The following is a 26777-nucleotide window of genomic DNA, read 5'->3' as shown; positions in this document are numbered from 1 at the left end:
TGACACCTTATTTGCAACATAAACCTGATTTAGGTTAATAATTATTTAAAAACAATAAAATTCTTTTTTCTAAGTATTGTCATTCTATGCAAAATTCTATTACATAACTAAAGGTGGTTTTTATGGGCTCCTGAATGCTTCTGCGTAATGCTCTCAAGTCCTGCACATACTGAAACAGTTGCATGTATTCAAAAACATTTGCACAAAAACATAATGCTCTGGATAGAGGTCAACATATGTCATCAAAACATAATAGCCGCTCAGATTTTCAAGAAAATCCACGTTGTCCAGTTATATCAGATTTCACCACTTACAAAGAACACAGGCATTGGTAAACAATTTCACTTAATTCAGACTCAGACGTATCATAGCTTTTGTGGTAAAATCTAGCCGCTACAGAGTAACATAATCATTTGAGCACATCTACATTTTATTTTGGACAGCTGTTAGATTAAATATGTTTTTCATTATATAGAGATTGTAGTCTTGATATTTAAACTTCTTCCCCATCTTGCATACAGAATGGTTCATACCTAATCAACCTTTTCTTCATCATATGATTCCTGGCTTATTTATGGGCCTTACTGATATGAATAATACAGTTATGTGGCCATATGAATGATACCAAGTGTGGCTATACTCCTTTACATTATATTAAAAACACTGACTATTTTTCTAGCTTGGATTGCTAGTAAGTGATAATCTTTTAGAAGTAAACAAAACCACCTTCTACATCTGACATGAACAAAAACAGTCTGTGTGTTTTATCTTCACCTTCATTTCACCTTCATTTAGATCGAGAGTATGTAAAATTGAGTTACCTTTTTTCTGTTCGCTGCCATTTCAGTATAAGACCAAAAAGTTTCTGATATGGTTCAATCTCAACTTTTATGCTACCGAGGAGTGGGAATTCAGTCAGTTTCCATTTGAAGAGAGTCTCCTCTTTATTAATAAAAGTGACTGTTTCATCAGCCTCTTGTATACGTTTCTGTAATGCTCTCAGGTCAGTCACATACTGAAATCAAATAATTGTATGTCTTGAGAGATATCTAGGTTAAGTTCTGAACAGCTACCACAATATCAAAATATAATAAATTCTTGGACTTTTTGCTTTTAAAAAACAAAATTACTGAGTAGTACTGTGATATCCTGACACTTAAATGCAGGGCATGTTTTAGTGCTTATAAAAGACATTTAGAAAGTTGCAGAGTTTTAGAGCCATTGGTCAGCTCTTCATTAGTAGAAGAAAGGAACTTTTGAGGTTCATTTAACATCAAATCTCCAACAATTACTCTTTCTAACTTGCTATTTTTTCCTTCAATTCCTCAAATTATCAAAACCAGATGATGAAATTTTGATCTCACTGAAGCTATTGACATGATTCCCATTAATTTCATTTGAGCCAGGACCTCACACCATATGCTTTATATAAACCAGAGTAAAAAGACAAAAAATAATATTATGTATTTTTGATATTTTAGTCCCTGCTGGAACTCAGCAAACTATCAGTTAATTTAGGCAAAATTATGCTAAGTTTTCCAGTCAAAATATTATTGCCAATCTAGTCCAAAAACGGAGGAGGGCATTTTATGAGTATTATCATTGCAGTAATAGGATAACAGACATAAACATATTAGTTCACATTTGCTAACATAATTATTTTTAAATTCCTTCAATGAACCTCTGCATTAAACATACAAAATGTTTTTACCAATTTTATACATGTTAATCATACCTGTTGCATGCAATCCAGTTCTGAGTATTCTTCCAATTCTGCCACAGAACGCATGAGCCTGCGTATTTCCGTAACCAATTTCTCAGTTTTCTGTGTTAGTTCAAGTTCTCCTCTAAGCCTAGACTGTTCAATCAGCTACAAAACAATTAATTTGTTTTTAGGGTAGAAACAAGCAAAAAAAAAGTCTCTAAGTCCTTTCAATAGTTAACATGCCTAGTGCTATTTAAATTAAATATTTTGAGAATAAATAGAAAATAAACAATATATAGAAGTTATTATCCTTACGCAGCTCAAGTTCTTTGTGGCGGAGCTATCCACACGTTTAAGTGTGCGCAGCCTCTGCATGTGAATATGGAATCCCTTACTCAGTAATTGCAGGCAATTCTAACTTCTATAGATCTCCTTCAGCAACCAGACAAAAGATGGGAGAGCTCCATCGAGTACAGCACGAGGTGTAAACACAGAGACTGGATGTATTAAAAAAAATAGATTCTCATCTTTGAATTTAGTATTATATTGCCTGAAGAGGAGACCTCTACAACAGTGAAAGGCCAGCACTATTCCCTGTGTATCTAATGCTACAGAAGTAAGAACTGTAGAACATAACCCCACCCTAAAGCATATGGTCTGCACAAAGAGCAGTTATTTTCAAGGCTATTAACCAAGAAACTGGTCTAGACAAAGAGGAACACCTACTGCCGTGCAAAAATGATGCAGCAGACAAACTGAACTTTTCCAAAAGAGGAATTAGTCCTCTCCTTTAGCATTAAAAGAAGAACGAACTCATATCTGATAGCATAAATAGACACATAGAGACTGAATGTAAAAACATTCTTATCTTCCGAATCTGGCACTATGCAGGTTGCTAGGTATTGTCAGCCATAAACAGATATACTTCTGAGGCATTAGCATTAAATCAGACACACTCTACACTGACCTCTTCAGTAAAAATAATTTGAACAGTCATCATGAATTCCCTCTGTACAAGTAGAAAATAAATTCCAATCATTTATTATTTGGGATTATAAATTTTTTTTATAGAGAGATTTTGAGTATTATTAGACATAACAGTCCAAACTGGGTATATTTTAAGTCAGAAACTTATTAGTACCCTTGAACGTATTTCTTGATATATGAGTAAGACTTAGTGGAAGAGAAATCCTAAATTCTGGTATTAAAAAGATACCAACATTTTTATTAAAAAACACAATTCTTAAACATTTTAAAAAGTCAATATTAAATCCAAAAATAAATTCTATGTTGAACTACTATACAGAACCAAGAGAACACCAAAACTTCTGACTCGCTATATCATAGCCAGAGATAAAGAATGCAAGCAAGATGAATATCAACAAGTGGCAGAAAAGGTATTAACACACAGTCACACAGAGAAAAATAAATGTTGCATGCTTTTTATTACTGATTACTGTTTAAGAAATTCAAATCAAACTGTTCATTTATTGATAGAACAGAACATCATTTTAACTAAATGACTGTCTGTTCAGAAGACTAACTCCTCTGAGGAAATGGCAGATGTATTTTCAGTACTAGCTGATTACACTATAGGCAATATTAGCTAGTACTGGCCACAAAAAAATTAAGATACTAAGACTTCCAAAGGTTTTCAATTACAGCAAGTACTTTCTGTATTTTAAATCCCTCTACAAATGTACTAGCCCTCTGTTGATAGGGAAAAAAAAAAGAAAGAAAGAAAGAAAGAAACATACTATTTAAGCACTTTTAAATGAATATGGTTGCATGTTAGATGGTTAGATACATTTTGCTGCTTGAGCTATTTATTTTTGCAGCAAAGTCAAAACTCTAACAAGTCAGAATATGCCACAAACAAAGAAAATATCCTTACATCATCGTGTTCATCAAAAATAGCATTAATCTTCTTTGGCCACAGAATAACCGTTGCATTCAGTGCAAGATCTTCAGGAGCAAACAGAAAAACATCTAAAAAGTAATTAATTCGCTGACAGCACTCCTAAAAAAGACATTTCACGAAAGTTGAAATATTATATACTTGTTTAAGATGTAGGGTACACAAAACTTTCTACAAAGATAAAAAAGAAGTCATTATTTCATGGACTTTTTTTAAAATTCAGACTTCCTTCCTTCCATTTTCAGTATTTGGATTTCAATGATGCATTCAGAAAAATTCTTACTGACCTCTGAAAGGGTAAATAATATTTACATTTACGTTAGTAAGTTATCAAGGATTGACTTCTTTGCTTTGGAAGACCATAGAACACACTGAAGACTCAAATTACTACTGTCTCTCTTCTCTGCAACTTTTTTAGTACAATTAATCTGTAATTAATTCATTATTTAGATACATTATCGTGTAATTAATATACTTTACACATGCATATATTGTATAATAATCTTTAATCAACTAAAGATGAATATAAAAACATACATTAAAAGAATTAGTCAAATCTCTGCCCCATTTCTAAGCTTCTTTCTCTAAAGTTGCATTCTATGGCCTGTAAATCCACATATGAACTCTCAACTATTATTTAACATCATTCTATAACACTAATATGTTATATTTTCAGCCTTATTGTCAAAAGAAAATCTGATACATATCATCTTAACATAGAGCAAAGTGTTTCTTATCTAGCAATATTTTCGGCTGACGTATCTTACACAATTTTCCAGTTTCGATCTCTGAGCATGTACAAGGTACTACTGCTAATTTAACATCATCATCTTTATCTCATTCAAATAACAAAATTGATTCTTGACACAGAGGAAATTTTAATCACAAAAGGGTGGCTGCAACAGTGAAGACTTAATATACTATTAAAATCCTTGTACATTGAAAGTGGTCACGATAGTCAATGACTGTTTTTACACGTAAAATCCACTTCATATTTGAGTGTTACGTTTTTTGAAGCATTTTTTTGTTTTTTGGTTTTGTTTTGGGTGGTTTTTTCAGTCAATAAAGTAAGTCTGTATGTAAAAATTACTAGCCTGAGCATCTTATGATCTGTGGTTAAAAACCATATGATATGCCACATTCTGCATGTCTTCTCACTGGTATGCAGAACACATAGGAGCACAGAATAAGAAGCGTTGCTTGTCTCTCAAGGAAAGGTGAGTGCAGACACCTTATGTCTGTTCTCCCAAATGAACTGTATTTGTACAGGCCAGCATATTTGCTAAAAAGAATTATGAATGAAAGGAATAGTCAATTACCTTGATCCTTAACAACAGTTCCTGAATACCCTTGGTTTTCACCTTCTTTATGTAAGCTATTGTTTCCATCATTTCCTCTGTGGTCTCAGGAACTTTTAATGCACGTTCTTTAATTGCTTCAAATTCCCTGCATAGCCTATGAATTTATTTTTACATAAAAGATTAAAATGTTAAGATTTTGTTTTGACTGTCTTCCAGTTCAGCTTTAAAAGAATTCAAGCTGAAATTATATTTTTAAGTACACTGTACAGTTCCACGACTTTATGAAATTAAATAGGTAATCTGAACAAGGAGGTCTAGTAAAATATTGTTCATTATCCCACAGTAATTGACTGGTTTGGATTTTGGGGTATTCTTTTGCAAAAAAATTTTTCAATTACTTTTAATAAGTACAAAAACTTGAGCACAGTCTCAGAACCATCATTAGCATACACATAGACACATGTAAATATTACATATCTGTAGTAAATATTTTGCTATTTTGAGGATATGGAACCACTGTAAGACTGGACTATAACTTGTAAATTTTAACCTAACAATTTATTACCATTTCACTAATGATTTAATCTAATTGAACCTGCAATCTATCCTTCAGAATTCGTTAGTGTTATTATCTGTTATTATCTACAAAAATTTAAGAGTTAGCTATCATATAATAAGAGAATCAAGCTGGTCATTCCTTTGACAGTGCAGGAGTACTGCATTTCATGCTTAAAATGTGAGAATGGTAAGGGAAGCCTCTTGATCATTTAGTTCCCCCAGTATCCAAGTCCAGTAATAATACTGCTCCCCTGCTAATTTTGGAGTCTGGAATACAGAGAAAAATGTATCAGCTAGTACAACTTGCATAATATCTTAATTTAGCCAAGAAACTTTGCTAAAATAGAAGTACAGTATATTTACATTTCTTCTACATATTTATGCTATGCATTTAAAACGTGCAGCATTCACAAGCAGCAAATTCTACTTACTTTTCATTTTCCTCTCTGTGATTTGCAACTATTCTCTCCATAAGAACTTTTGCAAAGTTTTTTGCTTTATCAGCCAAACCTTGCTTTAAATCATCACAGTCCAAATGGATCATAGGGAAACTAGCAAGCTGTGGTAAACTCATGATTTCCTTAGAGAGGGTGAAGAATTCATCTATGAACTTTAAAAGAACATTAAAGATTTTACACTCCAGAGCTATTATTTAACCACTTTGTTCAGTGAATAAGTATTACACATCAAGGAAAATAAATAATTACTTGTTCTATTTACCACATACATTTCTAGGAAAAAAATGTTTATGGTGTAGAATTGCAGGTAGTTGATATAATTTTTTAGCTTAAGGCTGAGCACCTGTTTTCCTGGCGCTCAGGAAAATCTGCTCCACTTTTATTATGCTCTGTGTACGTTAAATGTAATACATAAAATGTAGAATTAAAACTTACAGCAGTATATTCATCAAAACTGTGTTCTTCTGTTTCAAATCTTTCTATTCGTGCACATGCAGTTCCATCTACAAGCCAGCCGTATCTTTCAACTACAATTCAATAATCACATTAATAGTACAATGCCTACACATAACAGTAAGTTTATTATTTCAAAAAAGTAACAGAGATGTAACTTAAAATACACTTACCATAGTTTTCAAAATATTGCTTTGGACCTTGTAAGTTGTCCTTGATGGATTTTTTCAGTGTAGATGTGGCCCACGCTATAACATGACTAGCGAGCGCAGTATCGAGGGTTGTCGTGCCTCCCGTTAGCCAAGAATGTACTGTTTGGATATTCTAATAGAAGTGCAAGTTGGGATTATTTACTTTAAATGACAACGAAAAAAAAAAAAAACAATACAGGGATATACCTGTTTTAGAAGTAAGCTGCAGCCAGGCTCCAAAAGAGACTATATCAGAAAAGTATGAGACCTTAATCAAGCCTAAGGCCGTATGCTTCATATACACCTAAGTAACTCTTACTGATTCAAGTAATCAAATAAGAAATATAAAAGACAGTCAAAGTTTAATTAAATTACCCTGGCTTACATAAAACTGAATTCTATCCTATGTGCAAACAGACACAAACCCACAAGACTTCCCTGAAAGTACAGCACATCCTGTATCATTAAATGCCAACAGTCTGATTCACAGGGGTACAACTAAAGCCCACAGAAAGGCTATCTTCCACAGAGTCAGACTGATTCCTAAGACACAAATCTTTACATTTTGTATAATTAGTTGTCAGGGATTCGAGGCTTTTCTTTTTCTTAAAAAGAAGAGGAATATAAACTCTCACTTTCCTTGTTCTTCTTTGGGGACTTTAATCATCAGCACAAATTTATTGTAAATTATGGTACATAAAGGTGTACATCAGAGATATTTGTATTCAAAATGTTAGCTCACAAAGAGTATACACAGCAAATTCACACTTTTTGATTGCCAATGTTAAAAATAAAGTAGACAATGTGGCTACTTATACATTTAATGTACTTTTAGGCTTTCTAAAGAGAGCAAACAAGAAAACAAAAAGGTTATCTTCTAATTAGTTTTCTTTCCTTGATAAATTTTCAGCCTAGCTTCTATTTGTAGTAATTATCAAGTAGACAATTGTTTGTGAACACAAACACTGCTTTGCAGATTAAAACAGTAGATCAGTTGTGCAGGTTACAACAGCAGATTAAGGCAATTGGTAGTTCATGTGCAAATTGCTCATAAACAAGGAGTAACAAAATGAGTTTCAGAGCTTGGGATTCTGGTAGCCATCAAGAATCACTTGAACTGTGAAATTTCAGGGAAAATATATACTTTAAGTAGCATTCTGCTTCTCATTACCATGGTAATTAGGCTCCTAAAACATTAGTATCTTCACACACTAAGTAACTTAGCACTTACATATTTAAATAAAAATAAAAGCGCACCTGAAGAGTTTGTCCTATCCGAGTCACTATAAACAGAATTGCTTCTTCCAGGTCTTGGAAGCTTGGATAAAATTCCATTTTTTCCTCATCGAATGTCAATTCCATCTTAAATAAAGGTAGACAACTTCTGTCTTCAGAATCAAAAAGTTTCACAAAAGCTTCAACAGTTCTTCTCAGTAACTCTTTCAGCTAGACAATAACATATATCACCTATTAACTGAAAGCACAAAACCCCCTCTTTTTCTTTCCCTTCGTTCAGTCAACTAGGATTTCCATTCATTTTAGCACTATGGGCCTGATTCATGAATAATGAATTAGTGCAAATCTTTCTAATGACTTTAGTGGGTACTAGATCCAGCCTTTAAAGAACACAAATAGACTAATAAACAAAAACTTCTGTCAAGCCCATGCACCTATTCTTGCTATAAAAGCAAACCTATTATTAACACATGCTATAAGTATAAATGATTTTTATAAGTATAAATTTTTGTATTTATAAGTATAAATGACTTTTTTTGCATATGACAATGACTTTGTATTATTCCAGTATTATTCTATAATGTCTGCAAAGCTTTGATCCAAAAAATGTCTTCTTGAATTGCTGGAAGTATATTCCAAGTGATTACTGTATTTATAAATCGAACAACTGGTTATATTGGTTCATTGGTAATTACAGAAGAATATTTTTCATTTTCAGTAAACTGAAAAATTTGAAAAAAAGTCTCAATCTGAAACCAGTAATTTTATTTGTATGTTTAAATTTTATTATGAAATAAAACCATAGCAAATTCTTAAAACAAAAAAAAGTGATAAACACTTCAAATAACTGTCATCTTGACATGAATAAATAGAAAAAAAATATTAAGTTAAAGTATCATTCCTCACAGAAAAAAGTTGTGTTTGCAAGTCTGCTGAACTATAGCCACTTGCATAGACATTGATAGCGCCGCACCTTTAGTCTGTTTGAATAGATACGTTTGCTTTCAGGGGAGAGGCTCGGTTTTGTTCATTTTGTTTACTAATATATGACATGTAATTATAGAGCTAAGAACAATGATAAGAAAGGTCCAGAAAACATCAAAATACTTCTTTAAGCTGTTTGAATGTCCAGTTGGTAGAATGGTAGATTCTTTGTCTAAAAACTGCAAGAAAAACAAGCAGACAAGACAACGTAGGTATTTTAAATAAGAGAAGTTGAAAAGATTTAACTTTCTGTGTTGAATAGTTTCTCGTATTACAAGCAATGGACAGTAAAAAATGATCAGTTAAAGAGGCTCTAGATCATTTAAGGTGTTGATTCGTGAAAATCACTTAAATTTCACAATAATTTTTCATACGCAGGAAAGATTTTTACCTGATTAGACATAAGTGTAGCCACACTGTTATAAAAAGAATCAACCCGATCCAACTTAACACCATCAAATGCCTCCTTCTGAGTAAAGAGATTGATAACTCTTGGATACCATGTATTCAACAATTTCTCTTCTGATTTTGAACAGCTTAAAGATACATCAGTCTTTAAAGATTCACAGTCAATTGGACCTTCCGATCTAGAAAAGAGTATTACAGACAATTGTATAAACTGAATTAGAATAAAAATGCAGTAAAGTAATACTAATGCTATACACATTCTCACAAACTCATTCTTCCTTAGTAGAAAAGCACAATGGGAACCTAAGCATCACTCTTGCAGTCTTAAAGGTGGCAGGGGGAAACCAATCCTACAAAGTAAAGAACTGTTACTGGCAAAATTGATGAGCAGAAAGACACAGAAAATTAAATATAACGACTGAAAAAAAAATCAGTAATTGATGAAAAACAGTAAGAGCAAGAAATTAGAACTTAAGGATTATTGTAGGATTCCCTATAGATAGAAATACTACCAGAAGTCAAAAGTGTGCTGCAATATAAAGTTACCCACTAAAAAAAACTGAATGACACATTGAACAAATTTATAACCACACTAAATAACAAATTGCACAAATTCCTTTCTTTACTAGCTTCAGAAATATATATATATGTTAATAACTCACCATAACAGACTTTACCTGAAATTTGATAAATCCACTATAAGTAAGTTAGAGAATGCTGTATAACCAATATCCAGTAATGTTTTTAGTGTAGGGTGAAGAATGTGTAAGTTAGAAAGGATTTGCTCTTTTGCTTGGATAAAATTGTTATGCCATGGTCTAGAGAAGTCCAGGCCTCTGAAAAATAAATACATACAAGCAATTTAAGAGCTCAGATAGTATTTAAATAAAATGTTGTTAAATATAAAATGTTCTGTTAAAAAGATTATTCTCTGACATGAGCACATAATTGTCATATACATATCTATAGTATAATGCAGCAGAAGCTATAAAGAAAATCTGTCCAACCATCCATGCTTTAACACTCCATGATCTTTTCAAATCACTTGTTCTTCCTGAAGGTCTGTCAGTCTAAACTTTTAACTTCATCAGCTGCTAACAAGAAGTACCTATCATCAGTAGTCAGATGACAGATAAACATTTTGATGCTTCAACAAATCGTGCAATTTAGGTAATTACGTTCTGACTGCCTAAATTCCTCTTCTATTTTAGTAGAGTGTAAAATTTTTTGCCTTCTGTCTTAAGCTTCATCTTGTAGCATGAAAGTCAGATCAAGCCTTCACAGTGGGTGCAGTTTCAGAATGTCATACTACTGCATAACGCTGCTGTCTACCAGTAAATGGCTCCCCCCACTTCATTGCATGAATAGCTGCAACATGACTTTTAGTCTCCGAGCATTCAGAACCAGAAGTGTCACTTGCAGGCATTAGTGCTACTCAGCGAATGCAACAGTAAAAAACCAGAAAATATTGTCCATGCTAAAACTTTGTGAAGTATTTAGATATAAGACATTCAGATAGAACACCATCTACAGAAAAAAAAATTCTCATTAATGCACTACAGCATTAATATTATGCCACAACTGCGCTCATGCAGCTTGCCAAGAATTTCACACGTGCAGCTGAATGTGTTTCACTCTAAGCTATTTGCTAACTTAATCCACTCACAGAGGTGATACAGGCAAAGACGCCTCCTCTTCATCTTCAAGCCCTTTCACATCTGGTTTAATGAGAACACTTCGCACTAGAAAAATTAATAAACAGATGAAGATAAGAAGAATATTAAGCCATATTCAATAGGCCCTGTACTTTCTCAGTCTTTCTCCAGATAGGACCAAGAATGTAGCATGATGGAAATATAACTCTATCACCCAAGTTTTCAAAACAATTTCCCCCAAACTAACCAGAAATTGGAATTTTTGCTAAACAGCAATAATTAATCAGATAGCTCATTCCCTTATTCATCAAGGTTTTTAGAGAAGCAAGTGTTTAAATAATTATTTATGGCAATTTTGCTTAATGCAAGTATAGTGGGATACCACTGATGATGATATGCAGTTAGTAACATTCTAAATCCTGTGATTTGTTTTTGTTTTTAAAAAGACCAGCCACACACAAAATTTGGAGCAGAATTTGGCTCATTTTCAATTTTCAGATACTTTGAAAGAAGTGGTACTAAAACATGATTTAGATGGAACATAGTTTCAAAATTCAGTTTAGAAGTGAGTTGTAACAGTGATATCTCAACACAGCTAATTATATTTTCAGGTTTTTATAGGGAGCTTCCTCATACATACAAAGTAGCATCAGAAGAATTATGAATGTGCTCAGGGCAATATTGAATAAAAAGCTTGAAAATCTGCTGTTCCTGAAGAACCAAAAAAGGATGACTATGACATAAAAAGTAAAAAAAAACCAATACACTCTCGCAATTAGCTAAACAGGCTAATGTCTTAATCAAAGTAAGGCCATCAGCAAATGCCTTTGCTTGAACTTTACCTTCATCTAATTAAGATAAATTTTAACTAACCAAAATAAAACTAGATGTTTTTGCCTTAGGCGTTTTTGAGAAATGACTGTCTGAAGCCGCTGATTTGAAAGATCACTTGCTTATGTCAAAAATCATGTCTGTTCAAAAGCGTAAGTTAGAAAAATTATTTTTAGTGGACACACATAGAACAGCTTATCATATATATACAATAGCATATTAATATTAGAATTATGTAATTTGTGGCACTTACCCACACATCTCCTCATGCTCATTTCAAAGTCTCTTATTACCTCCCCCAAAAGTTTTTCAACTAATAGCTGTCTGTCTTTGCCTTCCATGAGCGACTGCGGCACCAACGTGAGCACGGCCATTAGCCACTCCTGCTGAATGGGAACTACCGGATTACTTTGCACACATTTCTTCATAAAGAGATAATTGGTCTGAAAAGACAATACGGTTATAGGTCTAATAATTGGCCACTTAAGTGGTTTTGCATTAAGTTTGACAATGAACTCTCTCCTTACTCATCATTTTTGTAACTATGGGTATGTGACCTAATCAAATCTTCTAAGTATGCAGTGACTCATGCGCTGCTCAGGTACAAAATACTGTACTTTTAGTACGGCATTTTCCTTGCTTCTCTGCTAAGTTCTGTGACTGACAGCAAAACAGTCCAAGGCTCGTATTTGTGTTCTTTGGATAAACACTCATCTGGCAAGTGTAAGAACAAATGGCTTTTTGGACAAAATGCCAAACAAATAGGGATTTATACTCTGGAGCAATGAAGTTTTTTATAAAACAAAAAACAATTGGAATCTCTGCAGTCCTCAGGATGAATTTTCTAATGTTGGCTGGGAAACTATAATCAAATTTCCCTCAGGCTATTTAATATAAATCCTTAATGCAAATTTGGGTCGAAAGTGACTCTCAGAGATAAATTCTTATGTTAAAAACTATGCACATAAATTTGACAATTTACACATGCTCATTCCTTCTTCAAATCAGGTGAACAATACCAGAGATTGCTTTTTGTACAGGCTAATGCGTGATTAATGAGCTCAACTGAAAAACTTCTGAGAATTATTAGTAATGAATTTTAAGAAAAGTTTAGATCAAATCTTAGATTGCTGACACATTTCTGTAACAGAAAATACTTTCCTTCTAGTGGACCATGAAAAAAGATTTGCTTCCTACCCATTTTTCCCTCTCAAAATAGCTGCAAAAAGCTTTTCTTATTTAACAGTCATTAATTCCATAAAACAGACACAACTCTTCTGCATAGACAGATCATTCAGTATTCCACTTTAGAAAAGCATAAGAATTTAAACTCACTCTTCGTTTTTTTTGCTCGCTGTTCATCTGCATAAAAAGGAACAAGAAAGCTCCAATGTATTAAGAATTTACCAAAAAATATTTTTTGCTTTCTAAATTTAACAATTATTACTGCTAAACAAAGACTTTATTCTACAGACATGTAAGTATCAACCTCAATGGGAATATTCCCACATATAAATCTATTTATGAATTATTAATAACTGAGGTAAGTAAGTAAATACTAAGAAGTAGGAGCATAAATACCCCAGTAACAAAGAACAATATAGGTAATAGATAAATTTTAAAAAATACCACATCTGAAGAATTGTATACTCACAGTCGAAGGTAGTTCTGGGATAGGAGGTACAGGAGTTCTTTGATGTTTTTCTTCCATGGATACCTGATAGACTTTTAAAGCTCGATCAATTCTGAAGTAAAACATACAGTCAGCAGTGCTTAAAATGCTTAAATTATAAATAAAACTGAAAACTACAGATAAAATGTTAAAATATATTAAAAATAATGCAATCATTTTAATTTTTCATGTTTACTAGCTGATCTCTAAATTTAAGCAATGGTCTCTTTGCATATTCTCTTTCCTTCTGTATAAAAGGCCATATTTACCTTAGTTACAATCACAGTATATATTTGGCTTGATTGACCTCAACCTATTGTCCAGTTCTGCTGTTGACGTTACCTGTTACTTTTCCTCAACCAGCTACAGCTACTAGACCCTGTCCAATGTATTATGTTAAAATAGAATAAAAAAGCGCAGAATAGAACTCCTAAAGCAATTTATTTGAAAAATAACCTTTTTTTACTACCTCAGGTTATAAACTGCCAAATAACTATTAGAATACTTTAAATGGGTAATATTAGAACATCCTGCTGACTTTATCCATTAAAATATTGCAACTCATACTTCTGGGATGCAGTCTGGTGCATATCTTAGTTTAGTAAAGCTAAAAATCTCCCAAGTGGAAGTAAGACTACCCATTTCAGAGATGCACACAACTGCCATTACTTCATAGGAATAACAAACACTCAGATGGGTCAGGGTGCAAATTCCTTTTCATTTAAAATAAAATCCTCCTGGAAGGGGAGCAACTGTAAAGGTTACAGAACAGATATATATGTAAAAAATACACTTACTTACTTTCAACAAAATGAATCTTTCTTACAGGATCTTTAATTTATCTGATCAGGGAAATTAAGACTAACTCCTATATCCATGGAAATGGACAAGGCATAATCGATTCATCAGCACATATAGTACAGAAATATTCTACACAACCATTAGCAAAGTTATACTGACTGTTCAATCTCACTACCAAAAAACTTTACATAATAGCATTTCCCAACTCTGTTTAAAAATACAATTTGTTTTCAAACTGTATATATACCTTTATTAAAGGTACACTTTCACTTCTTATGCCTACATTAATCAGCAAATTTAACATAATGATCAGCCTTCTTATTTAAAAATGAAAATACACTTGTTAGGAAATAGCCTGGCCATGAATTAGATTATAAACTAAATTGAGTTAATTGCAGGTACCCCATGAAAAATCAGGGATAAAGCTTTGTTTCTTTTTATGTAATTATTATAGAACTCTTGTGTATATATATATGCATGTAACAAAATCTTTATATACATCTATAATACAAACTTTTTATTGTCAGAAATAATATTAGTGTGTAAGTCATCCATTTTGCCTTTTTCATTTTGATTGGGTTTTCAGTATTACTTTAATATGAGGGCTTCTGCAAATCTAGAAAAGGTAACTGTATAAACACAACGAGCAATTTCAGAAGAAATAGTGACAGAAAAAAAAATTACTGTAATTCTTTTAAAATACCTTCTAAACTTCACACTGACAATACTCCTTTAACCAGCTCAGAGCTGTCTTTCTCAACGATACATTTTTGACTAAAAAGAATGAATTCAAATGTATCTGAAATCTATTTTAGAAGTATGAAGAATCAGTATCCAGGTAGAACTCTGAAAAATATTTACACTACCTAAATCACTTCATCACACAATCATCTTATTTAAAAGATTGATTCACTTATGCTGTCTTACAAAATGAACTATGTTCCAAAGGAGTATCCCATTTGTCAGAATGTTGGTCAGCAGTCACCTTATAATACAATAAATTATCACAATGCCACACTGCACACAAATGCCTTTTTCTAGCATGTTGAACATCTGCATTCTAAGAACTGCACTCTGCTACTGTTGATACCATTTAAAGTTCTGGATCTACTTTCTAAGAGTTAAAAATCAAAAGACCTTCTGTTTGTTAAATTTGTATTGTAACAACCTTTAAATTATTAAAGGAAATGGGGGGTTGATCCTTCCAACTTCCAATACTTTAATTTAGCCACTGAAGTGAAACATGAATGGCAAAGGATTTTGTTAAGTAATTGTTTACCATCACTAAATTTAGTCACAGCACATGGCACCGCTAAAGACCCACATAGAAAAAAAACATATGCATACTTACTGATACAAATGACAATATTTAAAACGCATTCAGTTAAGACTGCTTTTAGGTCTTTAACTTTCTTTTCTTCCTCCTGAGGCCAAGTTTTCTTTGTGCTCTTTAATCCTACCAAACTCCATTAGATTTCCTCCTGTTTTTAATCTTATGTCTGACTGAAAAAGCAAGTTGCTCTAAGTTTCACTACACTACTACAAACACTGCAATCTTAGCCCACGTAATTCTCACTTTTTTTGGCATGACTATGGATTCTTCAGTAAGTTTCATTCTTTTTGAAAAAGGTATTCATAAAGAGAAAGAACTTTTTTTCAGTCTATCATAAACAAGATTCAAAATGTGAAAGTCACTTTTTCCCTCCACAGCTCGCCCCAACAAATACACCTCAAGCAAGATTCCTGGTGTTATAAAAGAAAACATCAGATTCCATCAAGTACTCTCCATTACTACTGATTTTAGAAGGAAAACTTTCTGCATTGTACGAATAACTTCAAAACCCTCTAAAATAAACAAATATCATTATAATTTCTCAGCTGTCAAAAGTGCAGTATTTCTTTAATTCGACTTTCAACAGAATTTATTTCTTGAATTACATGAAACTCACAGTAATTGATTAAGCATCTTTTGCTGTTCTTTGACTCTTCGGTATGTCAGTAGTTTATTCTGTAATGGTGAGAAATCAGATGTGACCGTTGAGGGTAAAACAATAGGAAGAAAAAAAGTTTTTCGAGTCTTTTTGTTAGAAGGGGATGTTGCTCCACTTGAGTGCGGCATCTAAAACCGTAACAAAAACAAGTTATTAGAACACAACTAATCCTGTCCACAAAGCAGTTTACCAGATGTGCGCAGTAAAATGAGGTGGCTTCAGGGATTTCCAGAATGAAGGTATAAAAGCTACAGAAAAATACCGCACATGTTCAACAGAAGGTGCATACGAAGTCTGAAATAAACAGTAGAAAAGATAGCACAGTTTTATTAAATCAAGATTAGCATATTGCATAAGAATAAAGTTCTGTTACAAATGTCTTCAAGTGCCTATACACGGAGCAGAAGACCCCAGCAAAGCAGCCTGTTAAACTCACCCAGTAGACTGCACCAGACTGGCCCTGATCTAGCATAACGTTTCCTGACAGGGCCCAAGACAGCATTGCTGTTTCTACGGCTTCAGTGCAGGATCCAGGCTCCAAACAGAGAAAATGCAAATGAAAGCATGGAAAGAGAACTGAGTCTTTGCTGAAAGAAACGTCCATCCTACCTAGAGTGATGGAATCCGTGGAGGAAGGTGGATTCAATACATAAGGGGAAAAGCATGCACAGATACAAAATTATACTTGGAGGGTGTGGGTGACTACCTACTCCTTTCTTGTCTGGTAATGTAAAGAGTTTTTCTCACTTCTCTTAAGTCTGCTTGCATTAATAATATGGAAGAGAAATTAGGACAAGGTTGGCCTCTGAAGTTGTTAAGAAAAAAACGCCCCAAAGCAAACTCCGTTGGGTATTACTGAAATGATACAGTTGCCAATTTTCAAAGCAATACCAGGTCCTAAGATGATGCAGATGATAGAGAGTAAATCTTTGAAGGAGAAGAAACAAAACCACATCCCTGTTCTTCCCTTCATATTTCTCAAGTAAAAAAGCATTGAACCTATTTTCTACCTGTAACATAACCACCAAAAGTTATATTAAGCATATAGAAAGGTTAAGGAACAGTATGATCATCTTAAAAAAAAAAATGTAAAACTGGATACCTCTGCAAAGTAATTCCGTGATACTAAAAGTCTTGTGGTGAATCTACCAAGATTCTTAGGCACTTTAATGGTCCAGCATATAAACATGAACTCCATCCAGAGTCCCAGCTGATAGCATTTTATGTATTTATATTCAGCTGCCTCTTTGGAAGCACTTACGAGTCACAGAGGCAAGTGCTTCTGCAGTTACAAAGCAGCTGCTTGACACTACTTTACCTTTTTACCACTGTAGCAGCTCTGAGCTCCCTAAATAACACTCACCCATAGCACGCCAGGATGTGCACCTTCAGAAGCAAGATTAATGTGAGCTAAAAATAAAATTAGATAACTAAGACTAATGAGGCAAGCGATGTCTAAATGAGGCTGAAAGGATGTGAAGAAGTCCTGGCTTGCAGCTGCAGAAGGTTCCCAAAGAAAGGGTGGGGAAGGGTGGTAACTCAGTGGGGTGAACATATGATCCGAGCTGGGCTGTGTATCAGAGGAAATTTGCCTATGATCACAGTTTTGGAGAGTTGGGTTGTGCAATAGGATAGCAGAGAGAGGTATGTATTTTAAGTAGGAAATTTGTTTTGGGAGCCCAGTGAAGATATACAGCAGGTAATAGGGGAAAGAAAGAATGCTAACCATAGTTAAAGATACTTGGCAGCCAAAGCTCGATAACCCCCGCTTTAAAGAGAGAGAAATAGAAAAACTGCTGCTTAACTGGGCTCTGGTGCACTAACAGACAGTCTTTCTAGCAGCTTAGTCTTGCTTCCTGATGAGTGTGACTAGTTACATTTTATGATCCCAAAAGATTCACTATAGCATCCTCCAGGAAACGCGATGCACAGCTTCTACAAACTCACAGCTGTATTTCAAGACGTTCTTGCAGGGGAACAGAAAGACAAAACTACGTTCTAAATTAGTGCTGCATCCTAGGAATTAATTCAACCTGGGGGACTACAGATAGAAATAAAGATACGCTGAACAGAGCCAAGCAGACGTGTCATCTTCCCGGCCATTCCCCCCGCCGAGCCGGGACGGCGGGCGCAGACCCGCCGGGGCGGAAAGGGAACACGCAGCAGGGCAACCACAACGCCTGCGGCCGCCGCAGCACCCCCCGCCCGCGGCCCCGCGGCCCTCACCTCTGCCTGCGCGGCGGGCGCGCAGCCGCTGGCGCAGGGGGGCAGCGCGGGACAACGCTGCGGTTGCCGCGGAGACGAGGGCGGGCGGGCGCCGGGCGGGCGCCGGGCGGGCGCCGGGCGGGGCCTCGCGGCGGCCGTTAACGGTCGAAGGCGGGACTGGGGGTGGTGCAGCGCGGCGAGCTCCCGGCCCCTCTCCGCCAGCGGGGTCCGGGCCTGCGAGGTCTCTGAGCGGAACAAGCCCGCGGGAGGGCGGGTTTGGCGCCGCCGGCTCTGCCGCCCACGGTCGCGGCTGTCCTGAGGCGCTCGCCCACCTGGAGCCCGGACGCTGTCCCTTCCGGTCAGCGTCCCTCGAGCCGTTTCAAGCCCTAGTTGTTCGCTGCGGTTTCAGTGCAGCCCCTCCACAGTATATGAGCGCCCTTAGCACGGCTACGTGTGCTAATCATGACCGATCTCAGCCCCAAGATACCAGATGACTTGCACACAAAACCTTAATTTTGCTAACAGCCAGACCCTTAACCATGTCCCCTCTGCTTTCAGAGCAGACCAGACTCCTCTCCTGAAAAAAAATAACCACACAGGCTTTAAAACAGTGAGTAGTGCCTCTACAGACCCCTACTCTTAGCAAGGTTCACCTGTCCAAAATAAAAAGCTGGTTCAAGGCCTATTTATTCTACAGAAATGATGTTTGTTGTGCTTTGCACAACAGCAGAGTAATAATAAATTTTTTACTGAAAAAAGGAGAGTTGGAAAAATCTTATCTAAAATTTCTCAGCCTGACACAAACTTACATACAGCCTAATCGAGTCATTAAGTCCCTCTCCTCCAGTCTTCTGTCTGCACAAAGCAGGTAAAACCTTTGTTTTACATCAGAGCAAGGATGCTTAAAAATATGTAACCTCAACAGCTGTACCTGTTGCTAAGCTCCTCCACTTACTTTGCAGAAATACAAATGGAAACTAAAACAAACAAACAAAAAAAATCCACAGATTTACCACCCATGGGCCTACCTTTGACAAAGACACTTAATGCCCTGATTTTAGATCTATGTGGGTAGAGCCCTCCGAGCACAGAGACTGCAACAGCAAAAGTAGTAGGGAATTTTGTTGCTTAGGGCCATTTCAGAAAGCACCAGGCACTTTCCTAGCAAGTACCAGAGTTTGGTGACAGTTCAGTTCACCCAATCTTGATCAAGCAGAAAATAATGCCAAACCATCAGTACAATGGTTTATACCGATTTATCCAGAAGCTTTCACCTATCTGCACAATGCTTAGAAAAGCGGCGCCCTTTTGGACGGACGTTTATCAAGCCATGAAGCCTTTCCCGGACAGACTTTTGTCGCAAAGGGCACAAACAGCAACGCTTCGCCCGCCAACCCCCTCGCAGTGACGGCAGAGGCTAACGCCGGGACAAGGCGGCCCCCCAGGCCGGGCGGAGGCGCTGAGGCGACTCCCCAGAGGCGGAGCGCGCGGCCGCCCCGCCCCATCGGCGCGCAGGCGCACTCGGTGGCGGCGGCCAGCAGCGGCGCCGCGCCTGCGCCGCGGCAGGGGCCGGGCGGGACGCGCCGCTTCCGGGAGCGCGCGGTGGCGGCGGCGCCCCGCGGCTGGTTCATGTGGCGCACGCTGCGCGCCGGCCCCGCGCTCCGCGGCCCGGCGGCTGCTGCCGCCTCCGCCTCCTCCTCGGGCAGCGGCGGCAGCGTGCCCGCCGCCATGGAGCGGGCCGTGGTGCGGTGCGTGCCGTCAGAGCCCAAGCTGAGCCTCCGGCTCGTGCTCCCCGACGGCAGCGCCAAGCACATGCAGCGCGACCAGGCGGAGCCGCTGGGCCGGGCGCTGGCCCGCATCGCCACCAACGCCGCCAAGGGCCGCGCCAAGGCGGCGAAGAAGAGCAAGAAGGCGCGGGCGGAGGGCGGCGCGGCGGAGGAGCCGGCGGCGCCGGTGCCGGCCGTGCGCCTCTTCTCCCGCGACGGGGAGGCGGTGGGCGAGGAGGTGCCCAACGCGGCGGCCTGGCAGGACGGCGCCGTGCTGCACATCGGCGAGGCGCGGTACCGCGTGGAGCGCAACCCGCCGGCGCTCACGGAGCTGCGGCTGCCGCGCTCGCTGCTCGCCGGCTTCCCCGTGTGCCCCAAGGTGAGCGCCGAGTTCGCCGCGCCGCAGCACTGCCTCTTCCGCTGGTACCGCGAGCAGCGCCCGGCCGCCGGCGCCGAGCCCTGGGTGGAGGCGGCGGCGGCCGAGCGCGTCTTCACGCCGGGCAACGCGCTGGTGGGGCTGCGGCTGAAGCTGCGCTGCACCCCCGGCGACGGCGCGCAGCGCTACGGGCCGCCGCGCGAGGTGGAGAGCAGCGGCCCCGTGGAGGCCGGCCCCGGCGCCTGCACCTTCGACGCGCGGCACCTCTACACGGGCAAGGTGTGCGCCGCCGGCCGCCTGCGCGCCGTCTCCTACAACATCCTGGCCGACGTGTACGCGCAGACCGAGTTCTCCCGCACCGTGCTCTACCCGTACTGCGCCCCCTACGCCCTGGAGCTCGACTACCGCCAGAACCTGCTCAAGAAGGAGCTGGCGGGCTACAGCGCCGACCTCGTCTGCCTGCAGGAGGTCGACAAGTCCGTCTTCGTCGACAGCCTGGCCCCAGCCCTGGATGCCTTCGGGCTCGAAGGGCTCTTCAAGATGAAGGAGAAGCAGCACGAGGGTCTGGCCACTTTCTACCGCCGGGACAAGCTCAGCCTCCTTAGCCAGCACGACATCGCTTTCAGCGAAGCCCTGCTCTCTGACCCCGTGCACAAGGAGCTGCAGGAGAAGCTGGCCGAGTACCCCGTGGTGCAGGAGAAGGTGCTCCAGAGATCGTCTGTGCTGCAGGTACTGGCTTTGCACGCGCGCTTTCCCCTCTGCGCCTCCCACCATCTCCAAGAAATAAGCTGGGTACGTTGAGTGTCAGACTGCGAGAAGGAGGGAGGTAAATACCAACAGCCTTAAGCAGAGACAGGAGTCAGCATTTGGGTGGCCTAACTGCATGGGCCTGAAAAGCAGCTTAGGGACGATAAAGAACAAAACGTTGACAGTGAGACTTCACCCAAACTAATCTATGGAACGACATTTAAAATTAGGAGATTTTTAAAAAAGCAAAAGGATTTTCTTCATTTTAAGATAAAATAAGCTGTTGAGATACTGGGTCAGGTGTTGAGTGCTGGTTTCCAGTATTTGCTTATGGAGATAAGTTCCTCAAACTGCTTAGTTGTTTGCTACTTATTTATTCTCTTCTTTCAGAATACATATTTGATAAACCTTAATTCTGCTAGTTTTAAATAAGATCAAGTTAGTTTGCTTTAATAATGCCACTCTAAAAAGTGACAGTAGGGAAGGAAATAAGGCTGGACGAGTTTGTGAACTTGTTGAGGCCTATGTGACTGCTTGTGGAACTAAGGATGTGTAAGTAAGTGCAAGATCAGGCCTGTGTCAGGGATCTTGGAGAGACTGATTGTTGCAAGGTTTCTTACTCATGGGCTGAGCAGGAATAACAAGCTTTCCTTGATAACTGAGGTTAAGCTGAACACTTAAGCTTAATTTCACAACTACATGATTTCCCAGTTTGCATGCTAGAAACAGAAACAGAACTCCACTTACATTGCAGAAGTGGAAGAACAGAAAATAAAAGTAGCTAAGAGTGGCAGACCATGAGCAGTGTCTTATGAAAAAATATGGAATGAACCAAAGAAAAATATTTTTCTTAACAGGAGACATAGTAGGCGGAAGAGCACTTGTCAAATATCTGGATGAGTGGAATTCTGTAGTGGTAATATACTGGCTGATATCCTGACTTCATATGGAAGAGAAACGGACTCAACTTCTGAGCTGTACCATTCACTAGGTTGGATTCTTTAGACTGGATTGTCATAAAGGCACAAGCTATTAATAGATTTTTTTTAAAAAAATCTCATTTAAGACTTATGAAAGATTATTTTTTTTTTTATACAGGTTTCAGTTCTTCAGTCTGCAACTGATCCTTCCAGGAAGGTTTGTGTAGCTAACACTCATCTGTACTGGCATCCAAAAGGTAACTTTGTCACAGTCATGTATGTAGGATAACTGGGTTCTGTTGGGTTTCTTCCTTCTTTCTGCTGCAACAGAAGTTCAAACGAGAACTTCATTAATTCTTGCTTTGTCTTTTGAATAGATTTCTCCCTATTCTTTCCCAGCTATAATCTTTTCTTATGGAACTAAGGGCTTTCTGCTTCGCTTCTTAACTTAATGGGTCAAACCAGGCCACTAGACTTTCCCCCCCCACACACTTTGTAAGATTATTCTGGTTTGCCTGGGAATCAGTAGAATATAGCTGAGAGCAAGGCAATCACAATGCACGTAATCCACTTAAAGTGTAGACCATAAAATAAAACTTCACTTGCTCATGCTCTTGGTTGCTGCATCCTCCTGTATCTGAAGGAGCTATACTAAAAGTACTGCCCAAAGGGGAACCAAATTGGGCTACAGAAGCTTTTGGAAGAGACTCTTTTCTCGTTCTCTAGGAAGGCTATTAGTGTGGTTGTCAAGTGAGTGGTGTGCGCCTAACTGACCTTATGTTGACTGGAGGCCTTAATAATATTGAAATGTGCCCTTAGTCTTAAATCATGTAGGCTATTGATCTTAATCTGAATGTCGCAGGGAAGTTAACAAAATATGGATGTTAAATGTTCACAGTTCTTGCATTCATTAATTTAACTTAAAACATCATCCACTTCTGTAAAATTTTGATAGTCACACACTTTAAAGGCTTCTTCATTTATGAAAACTATTCTGAAAGATAGTGCGGAGAGGATTTAAAGCCAGATTGCTATTTCAGAGCTTATATAACATATGCTTAAATGAGCAATTTTGAAAATTCTTCCCGTGCTATTACAAAGTATTCTAAGAAATATGTTTTTACTTCTTTTAGGTGGGAACATCCGTCTTATCCAAATTGCTATAGCCTTATCTCACATCAAGCATGTAGCATGTGATTTGTATCCTAATATACCAATCATATTCTGTGGTGATTTTAATAGTACGCCATCATCTGGGACTTACAGTTTTATTAACAGTGGTAGTATTGCTGAAGATCATGAAGACTGGGTCTCTAATGGAGAAGAAGAAAGGTGCAATATGCCTTTAAGTCATCCTTTCAAACTGCAAAGCGCTTGTGGAGAGCCTGCTTATACAAACTATGTTGGTGGTTTTCATGGATGCCTGGACTACATTTTCATTGACAAAAATGCTCTAGAAGTTGAACAGGTCATTCCATTGCCAAGTCATGAAGAAGTAACAACCCATCAGGCTTTGCCAAGTGTTTCACATCCCTCTGATCATATAGCACTAATATGTGACTTAAAGTGGAAATAGCTCAGCATTTGCATGGTGCTTTTTTGAGTTTTAAAACAAGAAGTCAATTTATAATTGGGGAACTGAAGTTGTACCTTGGCTACTCAAGAGAAAGTTGGAATGATTACTGAAAAGTTTGTGCTTATTGGTTCTACTGAATATTATCTGACTATCTGCATGACAACTCTTCCTTTCCCTTTCTTCTATATGCTAATAGAAAATACAAAAATATTTAAGACATGGAGCTTTGAAAATTGGATTATCATATACCTTTTTTATAGGTGTTTTTAAATGTTTAAAAATTATTTTGTTAAAAAAGATATATGAATCTAATTTATAAGAGTGTAAAAGCTGAACCCTGTTTAATTCAGAATTTGAAAAGAAGTGGCTTTAGTTGATTCAAAATCATTGTAACTACTGTCATGACAAGCCACATCTTTTAAATAAATTCAGGCATATAAAGAGTCTTGTTCATTTACTGTATCTAGATTTTTAGTAAGTGGCATGATCCATCTATATTTACCTACTACCTTCTGAAAAGATACTCTTTAATTATCAGTGAATAGACTTGTTCAACAAAACCAAACACATTATAATCTTGAAATGATGTGGATTTGGATATGTTTTTCTTGCCCACTTAATATACTTCAGGGTATATTAGGGTATATTTAGCATTGGTTAAAACCAGATTGCCAGTGCAAGCTACATCTGCCTCGAGCATCTGTTCCTGCTGTTGTCTAGTCATTACCTGTATAAGACATCCAAAGTTTGGGACAGCTTCCAAACTCTAGGTGGGAGGGAGCTCTTTAACAATTTACAATTTGAGTTTAACTATTCTGCCCTCCCCCTGCTGAAAACAGATCATTAATGTGATGTGGTAGCTACCGTTCCTAAATCTTTAAAAAGAAATACAAGTGACTTGCAGACCTTTATCGAAGTTGCTCTATTCTGTTCCTCTGTGTTGTACAAAAAAGGCCTGAACTTCTAGTAGTTATTTTTGTTGTAGTTATTCCTCCTAGAAATTGTCTAGTCTTTATGTTGTAAAAGATATTTGGATATTGGGAAATGTATACTATCCATACCTTCTCTTAATGTGTGGGAGGGGTATGAATCAGTAATAAGCATCTTCTACATCGTTAGTCCATGTGCAGCTAATACAGTGTTTGAAAACAAAGTTTTGCTAGATCTTCCTCTTTCACCTAATAAACTTCCCCTTTCAATTTTCTGTCACTGTTGTCACCTGATTTCTTTCCAGTTATTGGTGTCTTTCATGGCAAAACAACCCTTAAATTACTAGTGCAAAAAGATCAAGTTGAACTCCCTGTTGAAGTGCATTGTAGGAGGCAAAAGAAATGCAATCAGAGCTGTAATGCCTCTGCAGACAAATCACCTGAGAAGATTTCTCAGTATTTAAACAGAAAAAAAGTGTTAATGAAAGAAGGGAGTAAAAAGGTAAGTCAAAACCTCTCCAGTTTGCTAACTGTGCAGTAAATAAAGTTAGAAAACCAATGATGTGTTCACAACATGCTTTAGATACTTGTATGTAAAATAACACTTTCAAAACTTTGCCTTACATGCTAATGTAGAAATTTCAGTCTTGTTTTTAAGATATCTCTGGACACATCCAGGAGGTAAGATCTACAGCTATGTTCAGACAGCCTCAAGACAGAATTATTAATGGCTTGCACCATTCCACTTACTGGTTAATAGGCTGATTGTACCTTGTGAATAAAAATAATGTAATTTGAAAGGTTTCATGGTGAACTCTTTGGTATCTAAATTGATTTGGGATTATTTGCATTAGTTGAAAAACTTTAGAACACATGTCTATGAGATCTCACAGTGACTTTCTAATAGGAAATTTAGCACAGTTAATTTAGTAAATATGTAAAGTACTTTCCCCTATCCAGTTATAGCACATGATTTTAAGTTACCAAGGACAGGAAGAGCCTACTACAGCTATTTAAAAAAAAACAATGGTTTTAAACCAAATACTGTTGTTAGCAAGAATAAATAATTCAGAGAGTTCTCTTGGTTTTGGAACTAATTATATAATCAAAAAAAATACATTGCTGATGTTAAGCAAGGTGTTTTAGGAACAAAAAAAAAGCAGATGTAACATTACCTCAAATGTATTTTCATATTTTTGTTTGCATCTTTTCTTATAAAACAACATTTTATCTACATTCTTTGTTAACAAGTGATTTTGTTTTGAAGCCTAGTTTAAGATTAATGGAAAAATCTCATTTTTGACTCTTCTTCACTGTATAAGAGATGGACTTTGGGCATTAAGATGATCGAAATAGAGACCTGATCTTTCAGGGAGACCTTGCATGAAGTTCCTTGGGATCAGTGGCACAGTGTGGAAATAACGAACGCATCTTGGCATTTTTTTTCCCAACATAAACTTTACACTGAAGTTAATGGAATTTAGCACACTAGTAGGCCTCTGCACATTCATTCACAGCATCACCCATCTGTTAAGTTAAATTTTGTTGACTATTAGGCAAATCGTTTAGCTACTCACTTGACTGGTCCAAACTGCCTATATTATCATAATCCAGATGTGTATTTTAATGAATCTATAAAGAACAGTTACATGCTTTAAAGTACTGCTTCGAACTCCAAAATAGTGGAAGCTGCCCAGCAAAATAAATCACAGTTCTTAGAGGAAACTAATTTTGATCTTAGAGATTCAAAGAGAAGTGTTGAAAAGTAGAAGTAATAAAGCTGCTTAAAAAAAAAAAAAAAAAAACTACATCCCAGATTGCTTATGTGCTTTCCCTTATTTTTTTACTCCAAACATCCAGAAAAAAGTTTGAGCAACGCAAGACTAGAAGCCAAATGTCAAACGCGTACAGTTTTAGTTATGCTGAAGGATCAAAATGGCTTTTAAATAAATCATTGAGTTAAAATTAACTAAAGCAACCTTGCAGTGTCTGGTAGTTAAAGAGTTAGTGGATCCAAGTATCTGTTGTTATTTACAGCTTAAGACTCATGGATGGATTTCTACCGAAAGCTGGTTCATGTTTTCTGCGCTTCCTCT

The 26777-nt window shown here is 37.5% G+C and overlaps 2 protein-coding genes across 2 annotated transcripts in view; one reads left to right on the top strand and one right to left on the bottom strand.

Annotated features, from left to right (window-relative positions):
• The window catches only part of DNAH12 (dynein axonemal heavy chain 12), a 72884-nt gene extending 56594 nt beyond the window's left edge, over positions 1-16290 (bottom strand). Inside the window, exons 1-15 of the mRNA XM_062585213.1 lie at positions 16121-16290; positions 13353-13443; positions 13034-13060; positions 11952-12141; positions 10879-10954; positions 9890-10048; positions 9196-9391; positions 7842-8030; positions 6567-6717; positions 6376-6467; positions 5914-6092; positions 4943-5078; positions 3600-3725; positions 1736-1870; positions 822-1015 (exon numbers count right to left, since the gene is read on the bottom strand). Of these exons, the coding sequence (XP_062441197.1) occupies positions 822-1015; positions 1736-1870; positions 3600-3725; positions 4943-5078; positions 5914-6092; positions 6376-6467; positions 6567-6717; positions 7842-8030; positions 9196-9391; positions 9890-10048; positions 10879-10954; positions 11952-12141; positions 13034-13060; positions 13353-13443; positions 16121-16290 (2111 nt within the window). The remainder of the gene's footprint in view (positions 1-821; positions 1016-1735; positions 1871-3599; positions 3726-4942; positions 5079-5913; positions 6093-6375; positions 6468-6566; positions 6718-7841; positions 8031-9195; positions 9392-9889; positions 10049-10878; positions 10955-11951; positions 12142-13033; positions 13061-13352; positions 13444-16120) is intronic.
• A 3407-nt stretch (positions 16291-19697) lies between these two features.
• Positions 19698-24956, top strand: PDE12 (phosphodiesterase 12). The gene is made up of 4 exons (XM_062585912.1): positions 19698-19771; positions 20074-21238; positions 22355-22433; positions 23310-24956. Exons 1-4 carry the CDS (start codon positions 19698-19700, stop codon positions 23750-23752), a joined length of 1761 nt encoding a protein of 586 aa, XP_062441896.1. The 3' UTR covers positions 23753-24956.
• The last annotated feature ends 1821 nt before the right edge of the window (positions 24957-26777 follow it).

This window comes from Rhea pennata, chromosome 12 (assembly GCF_028389875.1).
Source record: "Rhea pennata isolate bPtePen1 chromosome 12, bPtePen1.pri, whole genome shotgun sequence".
NCBI classification, from domain to species: domain Eukaryota; kingdom Metazoa; phylum Chordata; class Aves; order Rheiformes; family Rheidae; genus Rhea; species Rhea pennata.
This window is presented reverse-complemented; position numbering and strand designations above follow the sequence as displayed.

Coding starts and splice junctions, on each gene's coding strand:
- PDE12 (XM_062585912.1), top strand. CDS start 19,698: ATGAAGCCTTTCCCGGACAGACTTTTGTCGCAAAGGGCACAAACAGCA. Junction 19,772..20,073: donor CGCCCGCCAACCCCCTCGCA/GTGACGGCAGAG, acceptor CTCCTCGGGCAG/CGGCGGCAGCGTGCCCGCCG. Junction 21,239..22,354: donor AGAGATCGTCTGTGCTGCAG/GTACTGGCTTTG, acceptor TTTTTTATACAG/GTTTCAGTTCTTCAGTCTGC.